This window comes from Fusarium oxysporum, chromosome 11 (assembly GCF_000149955.1).
Source record: "Fusarium oxysporum f. sp. lycopersici 4287 chromosome 11, whole genome shotgun sequence".
In the NCBI taxonomy this organism is placed as follows: Eukaryota; Fungi; Ascomycota; class Sordariomycetes; order Hypocreales; family Nectriaceae; genus Fusarium; species Fusarium oxysporum.
In genome coordinates, this window is record NC_030996.1 from 1,191,964 (window position 1) to 1,207,861 (window position 15,898).

The 15,898-nt window shown below is 49.5% G+C and overlaps 8 protein-coding genes and 1 non-coding gene across 10 annotated transcripts; 5 read left to right on the forward strand and 4 right to left on the reverse strand.

Annotated features, from left to right (window-relative positions):
• Positions 1–94: 94 nt before the first annotated feature.
• FOXG_09812 (uncharacterized protein) lies at positions 95–3,342 on the reverse strand (the record flags this gene model as incomplete). Its single annotated transcript, XM_018389038.1, has 2 exons — positions 95–187; positions 334–3,342. The coding sequence occupies one exon, from the start codon at positions 3,340–3,342 to the stop codon at positions 1,690–1,692; it is 1,653 nt and encodes a 550-aa protein (XP_018247228.1). The 3' UTR covers positions 95–187; positions 334–1,689.
• FOXG_20158 (uncharacterized protein) lies at positions 488–1,547 on the forward strand. The gene has a single exon (XM_018400429.1). It carries the CDS (start codon positions 810–812, stop codon positions 1,140–1,142), a length of 333 nt encoding a protein of 110 aa, XP_018247229.1. The 5' UTR covers positions 488–809; the 3' UTR covers positions 1,143–1,547.
• FOXG_09813 (uncharacterized protein) lies at positions 2,137–6,154 on the forward strand. 2 transcript variants are annotated; one of them, XM_018389039.1, is made up of 6 exons: positions 2,137–4,281; positions 4,330–4,537; positions 4,587–4,603; positions 4,658–4,760; positions 4,812–5,737; positions 5,786–6,154. In XM_018389039.1, exons 1-6 carry the CDS (start codon positions 3,851–3,853, stop codon positions 5,970–5,972), a joined length of 1,872 nt encoding a protein of 623 aa, XP_018247230.1. In that variant the 5' UTR covers positions 2,137–3,850; the 3' UTR covers positions 5,973–6,154. The 2 variants fall into 2 exon arrangements, with proteins under 2 accessions (XP_018247230.1, XP_018247231.1); XM_018389040.1 differs by having other exon boundaries at positions 2,137–2,619; positions 2,672–4,281; positions 4,812–6,154.
• Positions 5,012–7,477, reverse strand: FOXG_09814 (uncharacterized protein). Its single transcript, XM_018389041.1, has 3 exons — positions 7,012–7,477; positions 6,766–6,958; positions 5,012–6,710 (listed from the first exon to the last, which is right to left on the reverse strand). Exons 1-3 carry the CDS (start codon positions 7,361–7,363, stop codon positions 6,140–6,142), a joined length of 1,116 nt encoding a protein of 371 aa, XP_018247232.1. The 5' UTR covers positions 7,364–7,477; the 3' UTR covers positions 5,012–6,139.
• Positions 7,478–7,804: 327 nt separating this feature from the next.
• FOXG_09815 (uncharacterized protein) lies at positions 7,805–8,866 on the reverse strand. Its single transcript, XM_018389042.1, has one exon. It carries the CDS (start codon positions 8,745–8,747, stop codon positions 8,226–8,228), a length of 522 nt encoding a protein of 173 aa, XP_018247233.1. The 5' UTR covers positions 8,748–8,866; the 3' UTR covers positions 7,805–8,225.
• Positions 8,867–9,404: 538 nt separating this feature from the next.
• FOXG_09816 (uncharacterized protein) lies at positions 9,405–10,075 on the reverse strand. Its single transcript, XM_018389043.1, has 3 exons — positions 9,852–10,075; positions 9,677–9,799; positions 9,405–9,629 (listed from the first exon to the last, which is right to left on the reverse strand). The coding sequence occupies exons 1-3, from the start codon at positions 10,043–10,045 to the stop codon at positions 9,500–9,502; spliced, it is 447 nt and encodes a 148-aa protein (XP_018247234.1). The 5' UTR covers positions 10,046–10,075; the 3' UTR covers positions 9,405–9,499.
• A 1,601-nt stretch (positions 10,076–11,676) lies between these two features.
• FOXG_09817 (uncharacterized protein) lies at positions 11,677–12,950 on the forward strand. The gene is made up of 3 exons (XM_018389044.1): positions 11,677–12,077; positions 12,133–12,183; positions 12,240–12,950. Exons 1-3 carry the CDS (start codon positions 11,792–11,794, stop codon positions 12,278–12,280), a joined length of 378 nt encoding a protein of 125 aa, XP_018247235.1. The 5' UTR covers positions 11,677–11,791; the 3' UTR covers positions 12,281–12,950.
• FOXG_20159 lies at positions 12,625–12,740 on the forward strand. Its single transcript, XR_001936408.1, has one exon. It is a non-coding gene; the product is annotated as a 5S ribosomal RNA (ribosomal RNA).
• Positions 12,951–14,690: 1,740 nt separating the features above from the next.
• On the forward strand, positions 14,691–15,610 carry FOXG_09818 (uncharacterized protein; the record flags this gene model as incomplete). The annotated part of the gene is made up of 2 exons (XM_018389045.1): positions 14,691–15,527; positions 15,562–15,610. The coding sequence occupies exons 1-2, from the start codon at positions 14,707–14,709 to the stop codon at positions 15,608–15,610; spliced, it is 870 nt and encodes a 289-aa protein (XP_018247236.1). The 5' UTR covers positions 14,691–14,706.
• Positions 15,611–15,898: the final 288 nt, after the last annotated feature.

The window sequence follows — 15,898 nt, forward strand, 5'->3', positions numbered from 1 at the left end:
CCCACTGGCTAAATAAAAAGTTCCGCGGCAACTTCTCCCAAGCGCGTGGTAACGTAACAATCGCTGTGTCCGTCCGCGACTAATGTTTGAGAGAGGGAGAACCCTGAATCCACCCGCCACTGATAATACTGCAGTACGGACGGGCCAATCGACGAGGCAAAGGGCGCGATTCGGGAATGACGGCTGGCTATCTCAGGCACCGTCAGTAATCTTTACCCAAGAGGAAGGTCATTACTCAATCATTCAAGTCCTCCCCGCAAATCATCTGTGCAAGGTTTATCTCAGACAAGAAGCTCGTCCAAACAGCGTGCTACAAATTGTCATATGACGTACAACCTTCAAGTAAGAACGTGAGCCCATTCCCTTTACAGGAAACTCGACGAGTGAAATTAGGGTTATCTAGAGTGTCAGTTGATTTAATAATACCGTGATAATGTGCTAGCCAGCTTCTCGATACGGAATGATATGGTCTTTTGTGATATGGGCTATTGGCCTTGATGTCGCAGGATGCTCTTCAAAAGTTCATCAATCATGATGGGTCAGCGACCTGGTGCATCGCATCGCATCTTATCTCCGGTCATTCCCAAGGCCAAGCCGGCAGCAGCCGCCATTTTCCCTTGGCGATTTCTTCCATTTTTTGTGCCGCATTTCGCCTCAGCTGATTCAATTGCCATCTTGTCTCCCGATGGTGCTATCACCACTTTCGCAACGTTGTGAAAGTCAGTACACCACTATTACCTAACATCAAGAGATCGTCGCGACGCCGCTTATCTCCTAACCCCATTCTCCATTCCTGCCAACTGCACCCCATGTTTTCCTCATCTCCATCTCCATTTCTCAACGGAGAGAGGCCTGAGGCTAAAGCATGGGGTAACGGTTCACTCTGTGTCAAGAAAATCAAGGAAGGCGGCCGATTGCAACCCCCCATGTCTAGTAAGCTCAGAGACTGCATGAAAGCCAATCACGCCCCTCGCCGTATTTCCGTGAACGCGTTGTTTTTTCCTGGGGTTTCACGGGGTTCAGGTGGATGGTGGCGTGGGCTAGCATATTTTTGGTTGTTCAAGAGAGAGCCTCAACAAGCCTTGAAAAACCGTAAAACCGTATCTTGTTACCGAGGTGCCGAGGTTGGGAAAGAGTTTTAAGAATGAGATTATGGAGGGCGGGATCAAAAAAGTCAAAATAGACGCCTCCGAGGCTGACGAAAATTGTCGTATTCAGGGTAGGTTGGGTTGGTTGCAGATGGTACCTTGCGCCGAGTACAGTCAGCAATGGCGATGGCTCCCTTTTGGTCGTTTTTAGATTTTGCTCGATATCTTGCAGTAATCGTATCGCTGTAAATAGCATTTTTGGCGTTCGCGACGGTTACTTCGCAGCATCGGTTCAAAGTTTAGGGACGCCATACTCGTAACTCATTGACCGCACTCGCGAACCACAAACTTGATGAACATTTCGTTTCGTATCACGGCAAATTCCTGCAGTATTTCGGAAATTAGTGTATTAAAACGAAGATCAAAAATAGATATTTGTAGTTTTATCTTCAATTCAAGCCACGAGGTCAATTAAGACAAGTTCAGTACGTCTTTCAGCACACGCAACGCCCCAAAGAGCTCATTGTCATGATATCGCCTCGCCACCACCTGCAAACTGACAGGCGCACCCCCAAAATCACCCTCCTCCCACAAATCTCTTTCAAAAAACGCTTGATCTCTCAAAATCTGATAACGCATTGCCCGGTAGCTCAAAGCCCCCTAAATTACCGTCTCCTCGGTACATGAGTGCAAATCCCTGCCGTAAGGAGCTAGACCCCCCGAAACCGCCGGCCGTGTCGTGCGCACAAGCTGGCCCTACAAACGACGGGCCGATAATGACATCCACATCTTGGTCACTCCAGCTTTTGGCAAAAGCAAGCCGGAAATCGTCTCGCTCTTTGTGAACGGCTGTAAGATCTACGGCGGTGTGCATGCCCAGGGGCTCTGCGTCTCTGTAGATCCATTCTGTAAGAGGGTGAAGAGGTTCACCAGATGAGATTATGCCGTTTTTGGTGAGATGGCCGCCATCCGGCCAGTAGAGTCCTCGGACTTGGCTCCACGCTTTTTCCGCGCCTAAGACCTTGAACTCTTTTAATTCGATGAGATTGCAAAACTTGCTGTCGGATAGAACGTTCATGGCCCAGGAAATTGCCCTCTTCACCGGGGGTTGAGGCTCGATGAAGCCATCGTTGCTGATGATGCCGACCTTGAGGCGCCGATTGAACCGTGTTTCAAGACCAGTCCACGGAATCGGGACGACGTTGGGATCCGAAAGATAAGGCGTTGAAGAAAGGACACATTTCATGAAAAGGTCCATGTCTCTCAAGGAGCGACACATAGGTCCCGTCGACAGAGGGATGTTCACCACGGCTGGAGGCGGATCACCTTTGATGTACCCCCTTGTCGGCAAGACATTCGATGTGGTTTTGAAGCCATAGATACCACAAAAGGCAGATGGGCCACGAATACTCCCACCAATGTCAGTCCCGATCCCCAAGATTGAGCCTTTCATCGCAATCAGCGCAGATTCACCTCCTGTCGAACCGCCAGCAGACAGATGAATGTTGAAAGGGTTCAGAACTCTTCCCCAGTGGGAATCACTCTCAAGATGCATCAGCGATTGAGGCTGATTGGTTTTGCAGTAAATGATGGCACCTTGGGCACGCAAGATTGACACGATGTCCGCATCTTGGTCATCGTCACTGATACTGATGAAATAACCCTGAGAGGAAGAGGTTCCAGCAACTTGGATGTGATCTTTGATGCTAATGGGTAAGCCATGTAAGGGGCCGACAGGATTCCCATGTGTCTCGAAATATGAATCAAGCTTTTGAGCTTGTTCGATGGCCTCGTCCATGAACCATTGTGTCAGGCAGCATGTCAGTTGATGCGCAATGATGGAGCGCTTGCAGAATGCCCGTGCAACGGCTATCGCAGTGTGATTTCGACTTGCAATTGCTTCAACAAGGCCAACAGCATCATAGCCTTCAGTGATAATTATCTCCTCCGGCGATAAAATGCCACAGGTTGTTGGGATCGAGGAGACATCTGTTGGAGGGTTCTGTATAACCTCCAGAGGCAGCCGCAGCTCCTCCGGGACCTTCGCTGCAAATGCTTCAAGCAACGCAGCCCTCTTCTCTTCGAACTCGGGAGTGCCGAGAGGTACGGACTTGACCTGTACAACAGGAAGCCCTGGAACCATCTCGGTGGCCAAGGGTCTACATTCGAGGGACTTCAAGCTGTGGGTAGTGACACTTGAGAAGTCTTTGGAAGACCCTGATGGGAGGACTGAAGAAGAAGAGGCAAAAGTCATGGCCGAAGAATGTGTTTGTGTGACAGCAGATTTGCCAAGAAAGCATGGCGAGAAGGACAATGAGGAGGTGGTGCAGTTGTGATCATCCAGCTGATATATGTCAAGTCTTGGCCTAGGAGTTCTCGAACCTCGGGCTCCTTGGTCTTTGCTCGATGCCCTATTCTTCAGTTGTTTGCACCGCTGGTCGCCCAGCAAAGCAAACGCTCGGACCATGGGCCAAATGCAAACTCCAGTCGACAACTGTCTCGCAAGCTTGTCGTTGGCTCACGATACTATTCACTTCTGACCACCCAAACAACCCAATCCGACATAAATATCCTCAAAATTCCCATTGTTGACATCCAACTGTATCAAAGCGACAAACCTTGGCTTCAAGAAGCTTCAGGTGACTAGTTGGAATAATCTGTGAGACGTCCACCAACATGTCCCCAGGACCCTTTGCTTCGTGGAACAATCCTTAGCGGCGTTTCCATTGTTCTTCTAACTTCGACCACCACCAACAGCAGCCATGTCCGACATACGATACGTAGATTGCGCATCGGCCGGTGAACGCCGTATCGCACTGCGGTTGTTGCTGATTCCCCCGCCTTCTCCTGGTGACACAGGTGCGGGGGATGAGGATATAAGAGGTCACACAGAGCCCTGTACAACAGCACACGAATTGAACATTTCGCGACACCCTCCCCTCAGGCCCCCTACTGCTTCTACACTTCGATTGCCTTCGCCAGAACTGACCACGCTCATGATGGTGAACTTGGTGGTGAAAAACCCCATTCCTGGGACTATCCATCTTGTTGACCTCAATCGTAATCTGCGTGTTCGTCATGCAGGTGGTGGTGACGGCGACATCGTCCTTGACCCTGTGCCAAGTGACGACCCAGAGGATCCTCTCAATTGGACTCCTCGTCGCAAAATTCTTGCATTGATCTGTCAGAACCTGTGAGTCTGTTTCCTCTCAATTCGAGTGTCTTTTGTTGACTTGGAAAGGTACACCTGGTTCACGGGCATGTCTGCTGCCACTGTTTACTCAGTCCTCGTCCCGCTCGCACAGCAGTCTGGGGTCTCGATCAAGACGCTCAATGAGGGAACGGGCTATATGTACCTGCTCCTGGGCTGGGGCTTGTTGTTTTGGCAACCCTTCTCGCTGCGATATGGCAAGCGTTTGACCTACCTCCTCTCTGTGCTTGGAGCCATCGTAAGTCATTTCATACATTCATCACGAAACAGCTAACGAATATTATCAGGGCACAAGTGTTTGGAGGTAATACTTTCCAGTGATGCGATACTGGTGTGTGACCTCACTGACTGCTCGCAGCGCCTACGTCTCAAGCAACGGTGAATGGATCGCCAAATGCATCATCCAGGGCTTCTTCATCGCGCCCATCGAAGCCTTGCCTGAGATCTCCATCACTGACATCGTAAGTACAACCCACTAACCTCATGACCGACATGAGATTGACTCCTCCCAGTGCTTCACTCATCAACGCGGAACCTACATGGGCATCTACGCTCTCACCCTTGCCGGCAGCAATTACTTCGCGCCCGTCATATGCGGCTTCATCGCCGAGTATCAAGGCTGGCAATGGGTATTCTACTGGCCCGCCATCTTCCTCTCATTCGTCTTCGTGGTTCTCTTCTTCTTCATGGAAGAAACCAATTACAATCGTACCGCTCGACACGCCGACCTTCTACAGATCAGTTCGTCCCGACCGAGCGATGAGAACAACAGCAAGGCTAAAGAAAAGGCTGCTGAGGGCGGAAGAGCTGAGGTCAGAGAGGCTGACGAAGCGAACATCCAACATGCCAAACCGAGAACGTTCTTGCAGAAGATGTCGCTTTGGCAACCTACGCCAAGTCAGAGTATGGCTCGTCACGCTGGACGCTCGCTTCAATACCTCGGTTGGCCTGTCATCTTTTTCGCTGGCTTTTCATATGGTTCATACCTCATCTGGTTCAACGTCCTCAACGCGACAGCGTCCATCATACTGTCTGGTCCCGGATATGGCTTCAGGCCTTCGATGGTCGGACTGAGCTACCTCTCCTGCTGCCTCGGTTCCATCGTCGCTGCCATTCTCGCCGGGCGATTGAGCGACTGGCTTACTATCAAACTTGCGCGTCGCAACAATGGTATCATGGAGGCTGAGCACCGTCTGTGGCCGCTGGCTACTTGCGTCATTGGCGTTCCGGCGTCCTTGATCCTTTGGGGCGTCGGCGCTCAGCACGGGGCTCACTGGTTCGGCCTCATTTTCGCCATGTGCACTTTGTCTGTAACGAGTGTCATGGGGCTGATCATCAGTATCAATTATCTGATTGATAGCTACTATGAACTGAGCGGTGATGCGATTGTTACGATTATTTTGGTTCGCAACACGATGTCTTTTGCCATTAGTTATGGGTAAGTTTCCGTCCGCTGGTGAGATCCGCAGCCACTAATGGCCAGCAGTATCACGCCTTGGATCACCAAGATGGGCTATCAGAATTGCTTCATCTCCGCTGCGTTTATCGCTTTGGCCGCTTGTTCTGTTTGCTTCGTCATGATCAAGTTCGGTAAATCGCTCCGACAACGAAGCGCGCCCCGGTATCACGAGTTGGTTGATGACGACAAGAGGGTCGCAGGAATTGCTACATGATGCAAGGTTTGGCGACACGGACAGTTGAATAACGAGAATTGGCCGTATATACGATTAGTCAATTATGTATAATTAGTATTGTCGTGAATAATGATTCGTATAATCTAGCTTCCCATGTCCGCGTCTCATGCCCGCTATGCAATCTTGATGTCAACCAATGCGTCCATTTAAACCATGGCGGCGGCAGCCAGGACAGCAGCAGCAAGAGCTCCAACGCTGGCCCTGGCCCTGGCACCCATATTTCCAGAGTCGCCAGTCTCGCTGGCTGAAGCACCAGTCGCTGTGGAAGTCTTGTCACTGCTGCCGCCCTTTCCACCGCTACCACTACCGCTTCCGCTTCCGCTTCCACCACTGCCCGAGCCTCCAGAGCCAGCGCTTGACTTGACACCACTCTCGTTTCCAACACGAACGTTATTCACAGTCAGAGGCGATGGCTTGTCGCCACACTTCTGCGTTACTTGCACTTCAGGCTTATCCGAAGACTGGATGCCGCTGCTGGTAACATCCTGGAACTGGCCATTGTTGGTATACAGCGGTTCCTCATAGACGTTCTGCCCGTCAGCCTGGATCTGCAGTGTACAATCGGTCTTGTCGGCTCGTCGTCGGAGTTTCGCGCTGCTGGGCTCGCCGACGAGGATGGATGCGACAATGTAGATGAGCTCGTCCGTGTTCAACTCATCGTCGCTGTCGACTGCGACGCTGAAGGTTGCTTGGCCGTTGGCGGGGGCGTTCAATTTACTGGGGCGACAGTTAGTGGAGTTATGGAGGGGACAGGGAAGTTTTGGGGACTTACATAGCGGGCTTGCCGTCGACCTGGACAAGTTCAGCGTTTTCGCCAATTGTAGCGTTCTTGAGATCGACTTCGACTACGGTGCCGGTGCTTGTAGGAGCAGAGCTGAATGTAGCTGTCGCAGTGGCTGTGTCGGTCGAGTCCTCATCGTTGGTCTCGGACGCTGTAGCTGTCGCGTCGGCATCTGTGGCGGTAGCTTCAACTACTGTTAGCTTGCGTGTCTGCAAAGATCATTGGCATTCCTCTCACCATCTGCTGTCGCTGTGCCTTCAGCTGTTGAGGCATCCTCGCCATCATCGCTCGCCGTCGCGGTGGGCTGCTCATCGCCTGAAGCTTGGGAAGCTTCATCTGACGGTTGAACAGCTGTTGGCTCTGGGCCATTTGTGGCAGATGGAACACTATCTACATCTGTCGGTTGTGCGTCTCCGTCACCGGCAGGATCTGAAGGTTGGTCTTGGGCAGGATTTGAGGGCTCAGCAGCGGGCGCTGATGGTTCTGGTTGAGCGATGGCTGAAGGTTCTGCGTCTTGATCAGGAATGACTGTTTGAGCCAGGCCGTTTACTGCCAAAAGGCCAAGGATGAGGCTGCCAGCGAAGCGCATGTCGACGGTTATTAGCGGGTGTAACTTGTACGTTTGTGTCGTGTTCAAGGTATCTTCAACTTCTTGCAAATACTCAAATAGTATCGTGAGAGGTATGCAGAAAATGAAGATTTCAGCTCCAGCTGAAAGAAGCTTGTTTATTATACCTGAGCTAAGCTCCCTCCCTTGACATCTGAACCTTGCTGCTGGTTCAGGTGGTGGCATTGTCGGTGGCTTTGCTGGTCCAGACCTTGGGAACCCTGCAGCTGGGCTGTTAGGCCAGCCACTCAGGCGCCAGCTTTACCATCTGGGGGCTGTGTTTAGCGCTAGAAACAACTGTCGTGTACAGAAATAGCTTCACCTTCGTCAGTGCACAACGGGAGACCCGACGTGTCTCCAGCTCTATACGAGAGCTGTCAGCAATATAAACCAGTTGCCGTTCCACTTAAAATTCACGATGGACTCTTGAGTATTTATGATCATTTGTGCTTGAAGGTTAAGCTTAATTGTTCAACTTCGACTACCGAAATTATGCCTTGCTTAATGTTGAGAATAGCTTCAATAGTTCACGCCACAAGAGGCCACCGCGAGACCAGCTGAAGGGCTAAGCATTTTAGTTAGTCATGGCACATTCCATTCTTATTTCAGTCCTGGCAGCCAATGTATGTCACTAATCGAAAATTGACGATTGCGGCTGAGCAGTCATGCCTTTTCGTTGCCCAGCCAAGATTGCTATCCCATTCAATTAGAAACGGGACAAGCCACATATGTTTCGGTATCATCCGACAAAGCACAATCTTATTTTTCGATGACAGGTAGTAAATTTATTCTGGTCAGTCTCTTGAGAAGGCTACCCTCGAGAATCTGGGTTTACATTGCAGGCTTAACAAGGTACGTCTTCAGCCCGAGATGTCTCTTTCAACCCAAGATCGTGGTCCGACATGATCTGGGGCGGGCAACGCGGCCTCCTCTTCATCTCCTCCAGTTGTCTCCTTGTCCCATCCCTCTTCGATTCAATCAACTTCCTCTGTTCTTCCGTCTGTACTAGAGGCGGAGGCAACAAACCCTTGTCGGGATGATACCACTGCTCTTTAGGCGTGTTTCTACCATCGACACCACGAAAATCGATCTCATTTTGAGGGCGGAAAGGCAGACGGTCAAGAAGCGCCTTGATCAGATGAGGCGACAAAGGGACTGCATCATGAACATCGCGGTCTGGGCCTAGGGAGCGCAAAATGCCATCTTTGCCGAGTGAGAAGACTCCGTTGAAGGAGGGATGGTGCTCAAGCTTTCCCCAAATATCGCTGAGCTCAGCTTGGTGTTTGCTGATGGCTGCCCATTGAGCTCTACGACTAGTGTCGGAGTCCTGGGCTTGTACTTGGGCGTCGCACTGAGTTGAAGACATGGTGAAAGTGCAGAGTTTTCTGAGGGTAGGTGTTTAATGAAAGAAATTTAGAAAAGTTAGTTGTGATCCCAGTGTTGATTAAATATTGAAATCTGTTTTGCTCGGTCAGCTTCTGCGCATGATGAATGTTGAATCACATACCGCCTTTCAACTTACTTCCTCCAAAGGTCACTTCAAGGACTTTGGTGGCATCCTTAGTTGTAGGGGTATTGTCCTTCTCTGGGGTCAGATGCATGGGTATGAACAGGGGTCTCTGAACAGCGAACGAATCAGATCGAAGCCAGGCCAGGTCAGCATGAAGATGTCATCCATCCTCTCCAACTTCACAGCGATGCAGTTACCATTCTTGAAATTCGTACTAGCTCCATGTGTTTGAAAGACGATTCTTGATTGATCCGATGGTCATTAGGGAGCTGCTCTGGAATATAAGAAAAGTAGGAAGTCATAGCAATGGCTTTCACAAACGAAGCCTTGGGTAAGGAAGCCGATAGTATGACTTGTACGACACCTCTGGAAAGCTAACATGCATTAAAAGAAAGATGAAGTGGAGTGTCCTCAGGACGAGGCAATATCACCAGAGAAGGGACATCGGCAAGGAGTCATGGCATGCAACCAAATACAACAGTTTCAACCGGTCCACGGAACAAGTGCATGAAAGGGATACTGCATTTTATACACAATGACTGACTGGTATAGCACGGCTCTTAGCTTTGAAGATATCTCTGACCCTCTGGGGAAAAGTGTGAGCCTTCCTATTTGCAAACTGGAGCACTATTAGGTTTGGCAACACTGTTGCTTGGGTTCGTCTGGCTGCAACCATTCGCAAAACCTAAAGCGGTATCATCGACAGCCGCATTGTAAGCAGCTCCGCAGTTAGGGTCACTATCGAGGTTAATATCAACTCTCTACTCTTTCAAAAGACAACTTACCTGGCACCTCCAGAAGCGGAGTTAAAGTACGAGCAGATATCGTGAGAGAAGCAGTCTTGTGTGTAGACATTGCCAACAGCAGTTCCACTGCAACCGGCTCCGCATCTTCCGTTACAAGAGTAGCTTTTTGAATCAGCATTATGTTCTCAATGAGGAGGGTAGCTGCGAAACTTACTCTCCTGATCCGGAAGGATTGGCACCGTAGTTGCTACCAACAACACCCGTGAATGTACATTTCTTGCCAGCACTATTAGTCCAAGAGGCAGTGGCCGTTTGACCAACTTTGAGACACGTAATGGCTCGCTTCTCCAAAGTTGGTGAGGCGATGGAAAGGCTGGCAAGAACCAAGACAACAAGAGAGCCGAGCATGATGGGCAGATGATTGAGAACAAGATACTATACTGAAGACTTTCTTTACTAATTACCATTTCAAGCATACTTCTTTTATACAAAATTATAGTCACATCGCTCATTTTGGTAGTATATTCTGTCATCGGAGGTGTATCTTGTTCTGGAAAGTTGCGGAGATAATTTCGGAGAATCGCTTCTTGACCATTGGTTCGATATGCGAATGTGACTATGATCGTCCCAACAAGAGCGCAACTTAAGCTTTTGTAGACCTGTTTCAAGTATTCAATGCCGTATATGGAACAATAGTAGCCATGTGTACCGGAGAAAAGCTCGGCATCCTTAGGAGCATCACGAGCCTTTGTCCAATCCCTTGGTATTTCGGATAGAGCTTGTCCGTGACCATAAACAGACTACCCCAGAGTACTCCAACTCAGCTGTCACTTGTTATTTGGTCCCCAGAGGGGCGGTGTATGGGTGCGGATATGCCTCTAGTCACATACGAAGCCGTTCCCTGGAGATCTTGACATATGCATAAGACATGTCTGGGACAGGACATCAATTCGAGATCTTGGTTCCTGGCCAATCAAGTAAGGCCTAGACACCTCATCTATGACGTCTATGATCCTGAGATACCAAGATTGCGAGCCACGGGATCACGAACAAGCACCCATTGGCGCATCTCATTCGGACCCTGGCTATTGTCCCGACAGACATCCGAATTCTCAAGTGTGGAGACCATTGTTTGAGACAAGTCTAAAGTTACAGGTCCTCATGGAGAAATAGAACTTCTAACCTTCAGGCAAGGTGCCAAGTATACGTGGCCTGTTTTCCATCAAATCCGTATCGGATTTACCTGAGTCTTTCTGTCAAGTTCTCTTCTCTCCTAGATACCTTCATAGAGGCATCACTGGAATGATAATCTTTACTTTCTACGGGAGGACCCGCATCCGTGCCGTGCCGGCTCGCGTCGTCCAATACATGGTCCTCCGGGGAACCGGAGTGTTTCTGACTTCGAAGCTGAACTGAGATCTGTCTTGAAAAGTTGGTCGATCAATCAGCTTTTGGCAGATCATCGCTATTTACGGCAATGAGCTTGGTAGAGCTATGCTTTTCCGCATGAAAGTCTTAGATTAGCGAAGCAAGGGAGATGGCTGACACGGGACAGAGATCCTACGGCACGAATTAGATTTTAGATCGACATAGTGCAGCTGAAGGGTTTGCTATCAGACCAACAGCGAGCCTTTCATATATTGACGGAAAACATGCCCATAAGCTCAAAATGGCGTCTCAAATAAGCACTGCTGTTCTTCAAACTCAGAAACTTGTCCTTGAGATACGTAAACTCACACATGCATCCAAGTGTTTGGAATCTGTATGGGTTTTGGTGATGGAATGGCGGGAGGCTGGCATCGAACCAACACCTTCTCTCTGTTTCATCTGAGCCAACAGTCTTACATCCCCTCACCCGACTTATGTGTTGCCTGAGCTTTGAGTTTCGTTGGGCAGGATATTTGCCTGTAGATCTTGACGTTTTCAATGCATGTCATCCAAGACATCCTTTCATGGCATGTCGATCCTCCGAGAATGATCGGACCTTGAGATATACTCGGGGAAGCTGGTGGGAGTAACGTAGATAACTCGACATGTGATGAGTTTTGAAGTAGTATATATATCCCATCATATCCCCAGCTACTCAAAGCGAATCAGTATCACTCAAATCATCTTTCATTCTACTCAATTACTATAACTCAACTACTATCCAATATGTCTATCCCCGGCAGATTCATGATCATTGTTGACGGAAAGCCCGTCGCCAATCCTCAAGACAACGGCGAGCCCATGATACAAGCTCAGCCTGGCGACCCTGCTGCCATCTTTGAGCTTCGAGACGGTCGTCTGTTCTCTGGTGAGTGGGCTCTGGGCCGTCTCAACTTTGAAGACCGATCCATGATGCCCAAACGTGTCTTATGGCGCAAGAGAGAGGCCGTCGAGGAGCTTCAGCCTGTTCAAGTCCAGGACTTTGGCGGTCCCCCCGAGCTCAAGTTCTCAGGTATGCAGTACCACCTGGTGGCCTGAGCGTTTTTGATATTCACAGTTAGTAATAGGTGCCGGTCTGGCATTCATTGAGAACAAGCTTTTTGCACCTATCATTGAAGGTATTCTTTTCTTTCTATTGCCTCCATGATGCATGAGGACTGACAATATTTTGTAGGGGAGAACCAGCCTGTGCAGATTCGCCCGTTGCCCTTTTAAGTAGTGGTGATTGATATGTTGGTACAGGGGTTCGTTTTCGAGAAACAGGTCCCCTTGAAATCACTAGACTTCAGCATCAATACAACACTCAAGTTTACATTTCATCCTTCAAGATTCAGCTGTTTCGTTCATCCTTCTCACACCAACCATGAAGAGGTTGAATCTCGGCTCATGGTCTGTACCAAAGCACTTATGTATTGGCCATGGGTCCTTAAGGTGCTCCTAGGTCATAGTGAGACCCACATACATTGCCATGAAACACTTTCCAGGTATTTGTGGTAGTCCCGGCTTTTCTGGCATTGGACAAAGAGTATGAGCCTCGATGCAGCCTCTGGATGTCACATACGACCATACCTATAGGAAAATACGGGATCCCGTCCGCTCTCCCATCGTCAAGCCTGTAAGGGGCGGATTAGTAGTTGGGTCGGTGACGACCAGCGAATCCCCGCTGTTGTATGTTCTTTTTGAAGTTTTATTGTGATGGTGGATATGCTATTGCCCCATACAACATGGCGCCAATGTCTTTGCTAGCATGTACATCTCACATCCCTACTTGTTCCGTATCCATAGATCGCCAGATATTGACTGGCTGATACAATTAGTGGAAGTCGAATTGATGTGGAAGCTCTGGGTAAGGTAATTTCTAGCCCGACATTCATGTCCCTTTTCCTCCTCAGCCGTCGTGATATTGATTGCGAAGAGTGCAGCAGTCTCAACAGTTGAGACTACTCCAAATCCTGCAAAGGGTAAGCTGCCGCTAACCTCAAATGGTTCGGTCTAATACAGTCAGTACGGGAACAGGAAACGCGTTTCTGCCACCGTCGTCATTTTTTTGATTGTTCGCGACCTCATCAGCTTCTGTCTTTTCCCGCAATTGAGCCAAACAAGCAAGCATTAAATCAACCCTGGGTCTTGAGCGTCATGGCATCCGCATCTGCCCAGCCGACAGCTACTGCGGCTCTCCAGCCCACCGTTGAGATACAATCAAACGTGTCCGCAACCCCGGCACCAAGTCGTGCATCTCAACCAGCACCGAGTTGCGTTTCAGCAGCGGCCATCCCGGGTGCTGACTTCCAAGTACCGACGTGGCTCCGCGATCAGATGAGATGGAAGATTTCGCCAACCCCCGTCTGAGCACGTGCATGGGTCCTCGAGGCCTTCGATCACTTCAACTCCAAGAGAGCACTGCCAGATCAGTTTCGCGAAATCCGAACTCAGTTACATCGAGCATGGTTGAAAGAGAACAAGAAGCAGACCAATACAACTACCACCAAAAAAAGAAAATCAGACGGAACCCCCAACCAGCCTGCCGCCAAGAAAACGAAGGGGTCAGCGACAGTTAAGTCAGAGAACTCGTAAGTTGTAATGCCACCTTTAAATCTATTGGGAAATCTGAAAGTAAAGTACGCCATCGAAACATTTTATGCCTGCTGCGATGACGAGTCTGCAGTAAACTCCTCTCCCCAGGAGACGGTGAGACGCTCCGAGGTTCTCTCACCTTGGGCCGAATGAATTACACTGCACTCATGCTTTGCGATAAATGCCCAACAGAACCTTCGACGCGCAAGGTACCATTCAGGTGGCGCGGCAGGAGAATGTTCAACAAGTTCGAAATGTTCCGAGGTGACAAAAACTACGGCTGGGCGAAATTTATTGGAGATGGCAAGATCGAGGTTTCTTTTCAAGCTCGTGGCGCAGAAAGGTCGGTGTATTGGTGAAAGGGGCAAGCATAGCGTAGCAGCGTTTTGGGACGACTGGCACGAGTTGGATGAGGAAAACTTGGACTTGCTTGATATTGACAGACTGATACCACCTGATTGGCAGTCATTTCTTGCTGTTGAAGCAGGCTCGGCTTCCTTGTTTAGTCGCCGCTCGTTCTCTTAGCCGCTCAAACAGCTTTTGATTGATCAAGATTGCAAACTGCAAAAGGTTTGAGGGAAGACTGTCCAGTACCACCTTGTAGTCTCCTGTTGAGAAGCGGTATAGGTCCTATTATTCTATTCCCTAAATAAGGGAAGCTTCTGTTTCTGGGGCAGTGGCGTAGCGGTCTTATCGTCATATCTTCTCTTCTGGATATCGTATGATACTTTCTACCGGGCAGGATGAGGCTCACCTCCGCTCCATTTAAGCACTAACGCCAATCGAGAGCATACATTTCTCGTGGAGACTCATAAACGACGGTCAGCAAAGCTACACAGTTCTTGTCTACTATTTTTCCTGTTTGTCCCATAAGCCATTTGCTCCTGAAAGTCTCCGGCTTCCGAACAAGTGCATGAGGTTGAGACTGCGGAGCTAGCTTCTTATGCACTTGCGGGATATACGTATATAGCCTATATTGATACGCTATTTGCCTATAATTGAGCAAAAATGCTTCATTTCGCCCGCGTATATCTCCTCAAAGCACTTTCCATTCTGATTCAATTACCATGACTGGTTTAAGATACGACCCTGAATACCTCGAGGCTCTGGGGCCGGTTACCAAGGAACGAAAGCCCGAGCCATCTAAATCAGTTTTTGAGATCAGGAGGAGCACTGAGGATGTCATCCGGCGAGTCGTCACTACTTCGCCATATCCCGATGGCGTGAAAGAGACTGTGTACAAAGTCGAAAGTTACGATGGAGTCGAAATTGAAGTCACCCGCTTTGCTTCCGAGGAGACGTTGGCTTCGGACAAGCCAACACCCGCTGTGATGTACTTTCACGGTGGTGGTTATGTCTCTTGTTACGTGGAGCTATTTGCGCCTCAAATCGCCCGTTTCGCAAACGACTCAAAGCTTCCATACTTTGCGGTATCCTATCGGCTGGCGCCGGAGCATCCTGCTCCTGCTGGGGTCGAAGATGCATATGCGGCTCTTGAATTTGTGTCAAAGTCTGCGGCGGATCTCAATATCGACCCTACCAAGATCGCGCTGCACGGTGACAGCGCTGGTGGAGGACTCGCCGCGGGTCTTGCTTTGATGGCGAGAGACCGACAGCTAAGCCCTCCGATCTCGAAGCAACTGCTTGTCTATCCAATGCTAGATGACCGAGACCATGTTGAGAAAGATGATCCAATCCTGGATCTTATGGTCTGGAAACCTGATGGTGCGAAGCTTGCATGGGACGTGTACGCCTCCAAGGTTCGAGAGAAGGATGATCCGCAAACCTTATCTTACGCGATTCCAGCTCGGGCTGTGACGCTGCGAGGCCTGCCTTCCACCTATATCGACGTGGGATGTCTCGATCTGTTTAGGGATGAGAACCTGGAGTATGCGAAGAGATTAGCTAACGCGCATGTTGAGGTTGAGTTTCATCTTTGGCCGGGGCTCCCTCACGGGTTCGATGGGATGAGAGATATCAGCTGGTTTGCGAGGTGCCAAGAGAGTCGCATAAGTGCGCTGAAAAGGATGTGATACTCAGTTTATGTGTCACTGGGATTATTTGCTAGTGAAGATGTACCTTGAGATAGTCATTATGTGTGATGTGAACTGCCACAAATAGAACACTGTTGAAGAGCATAAATCCAATACCGAGCCACATCAGTAGACCGATAGCATTCTTGGGATCACAATAGCCACACCTGGGGGTATCAGGTAGTTGCATAGCATGCTGAAGGATGCAAGGCTTGGTGGCTCATGA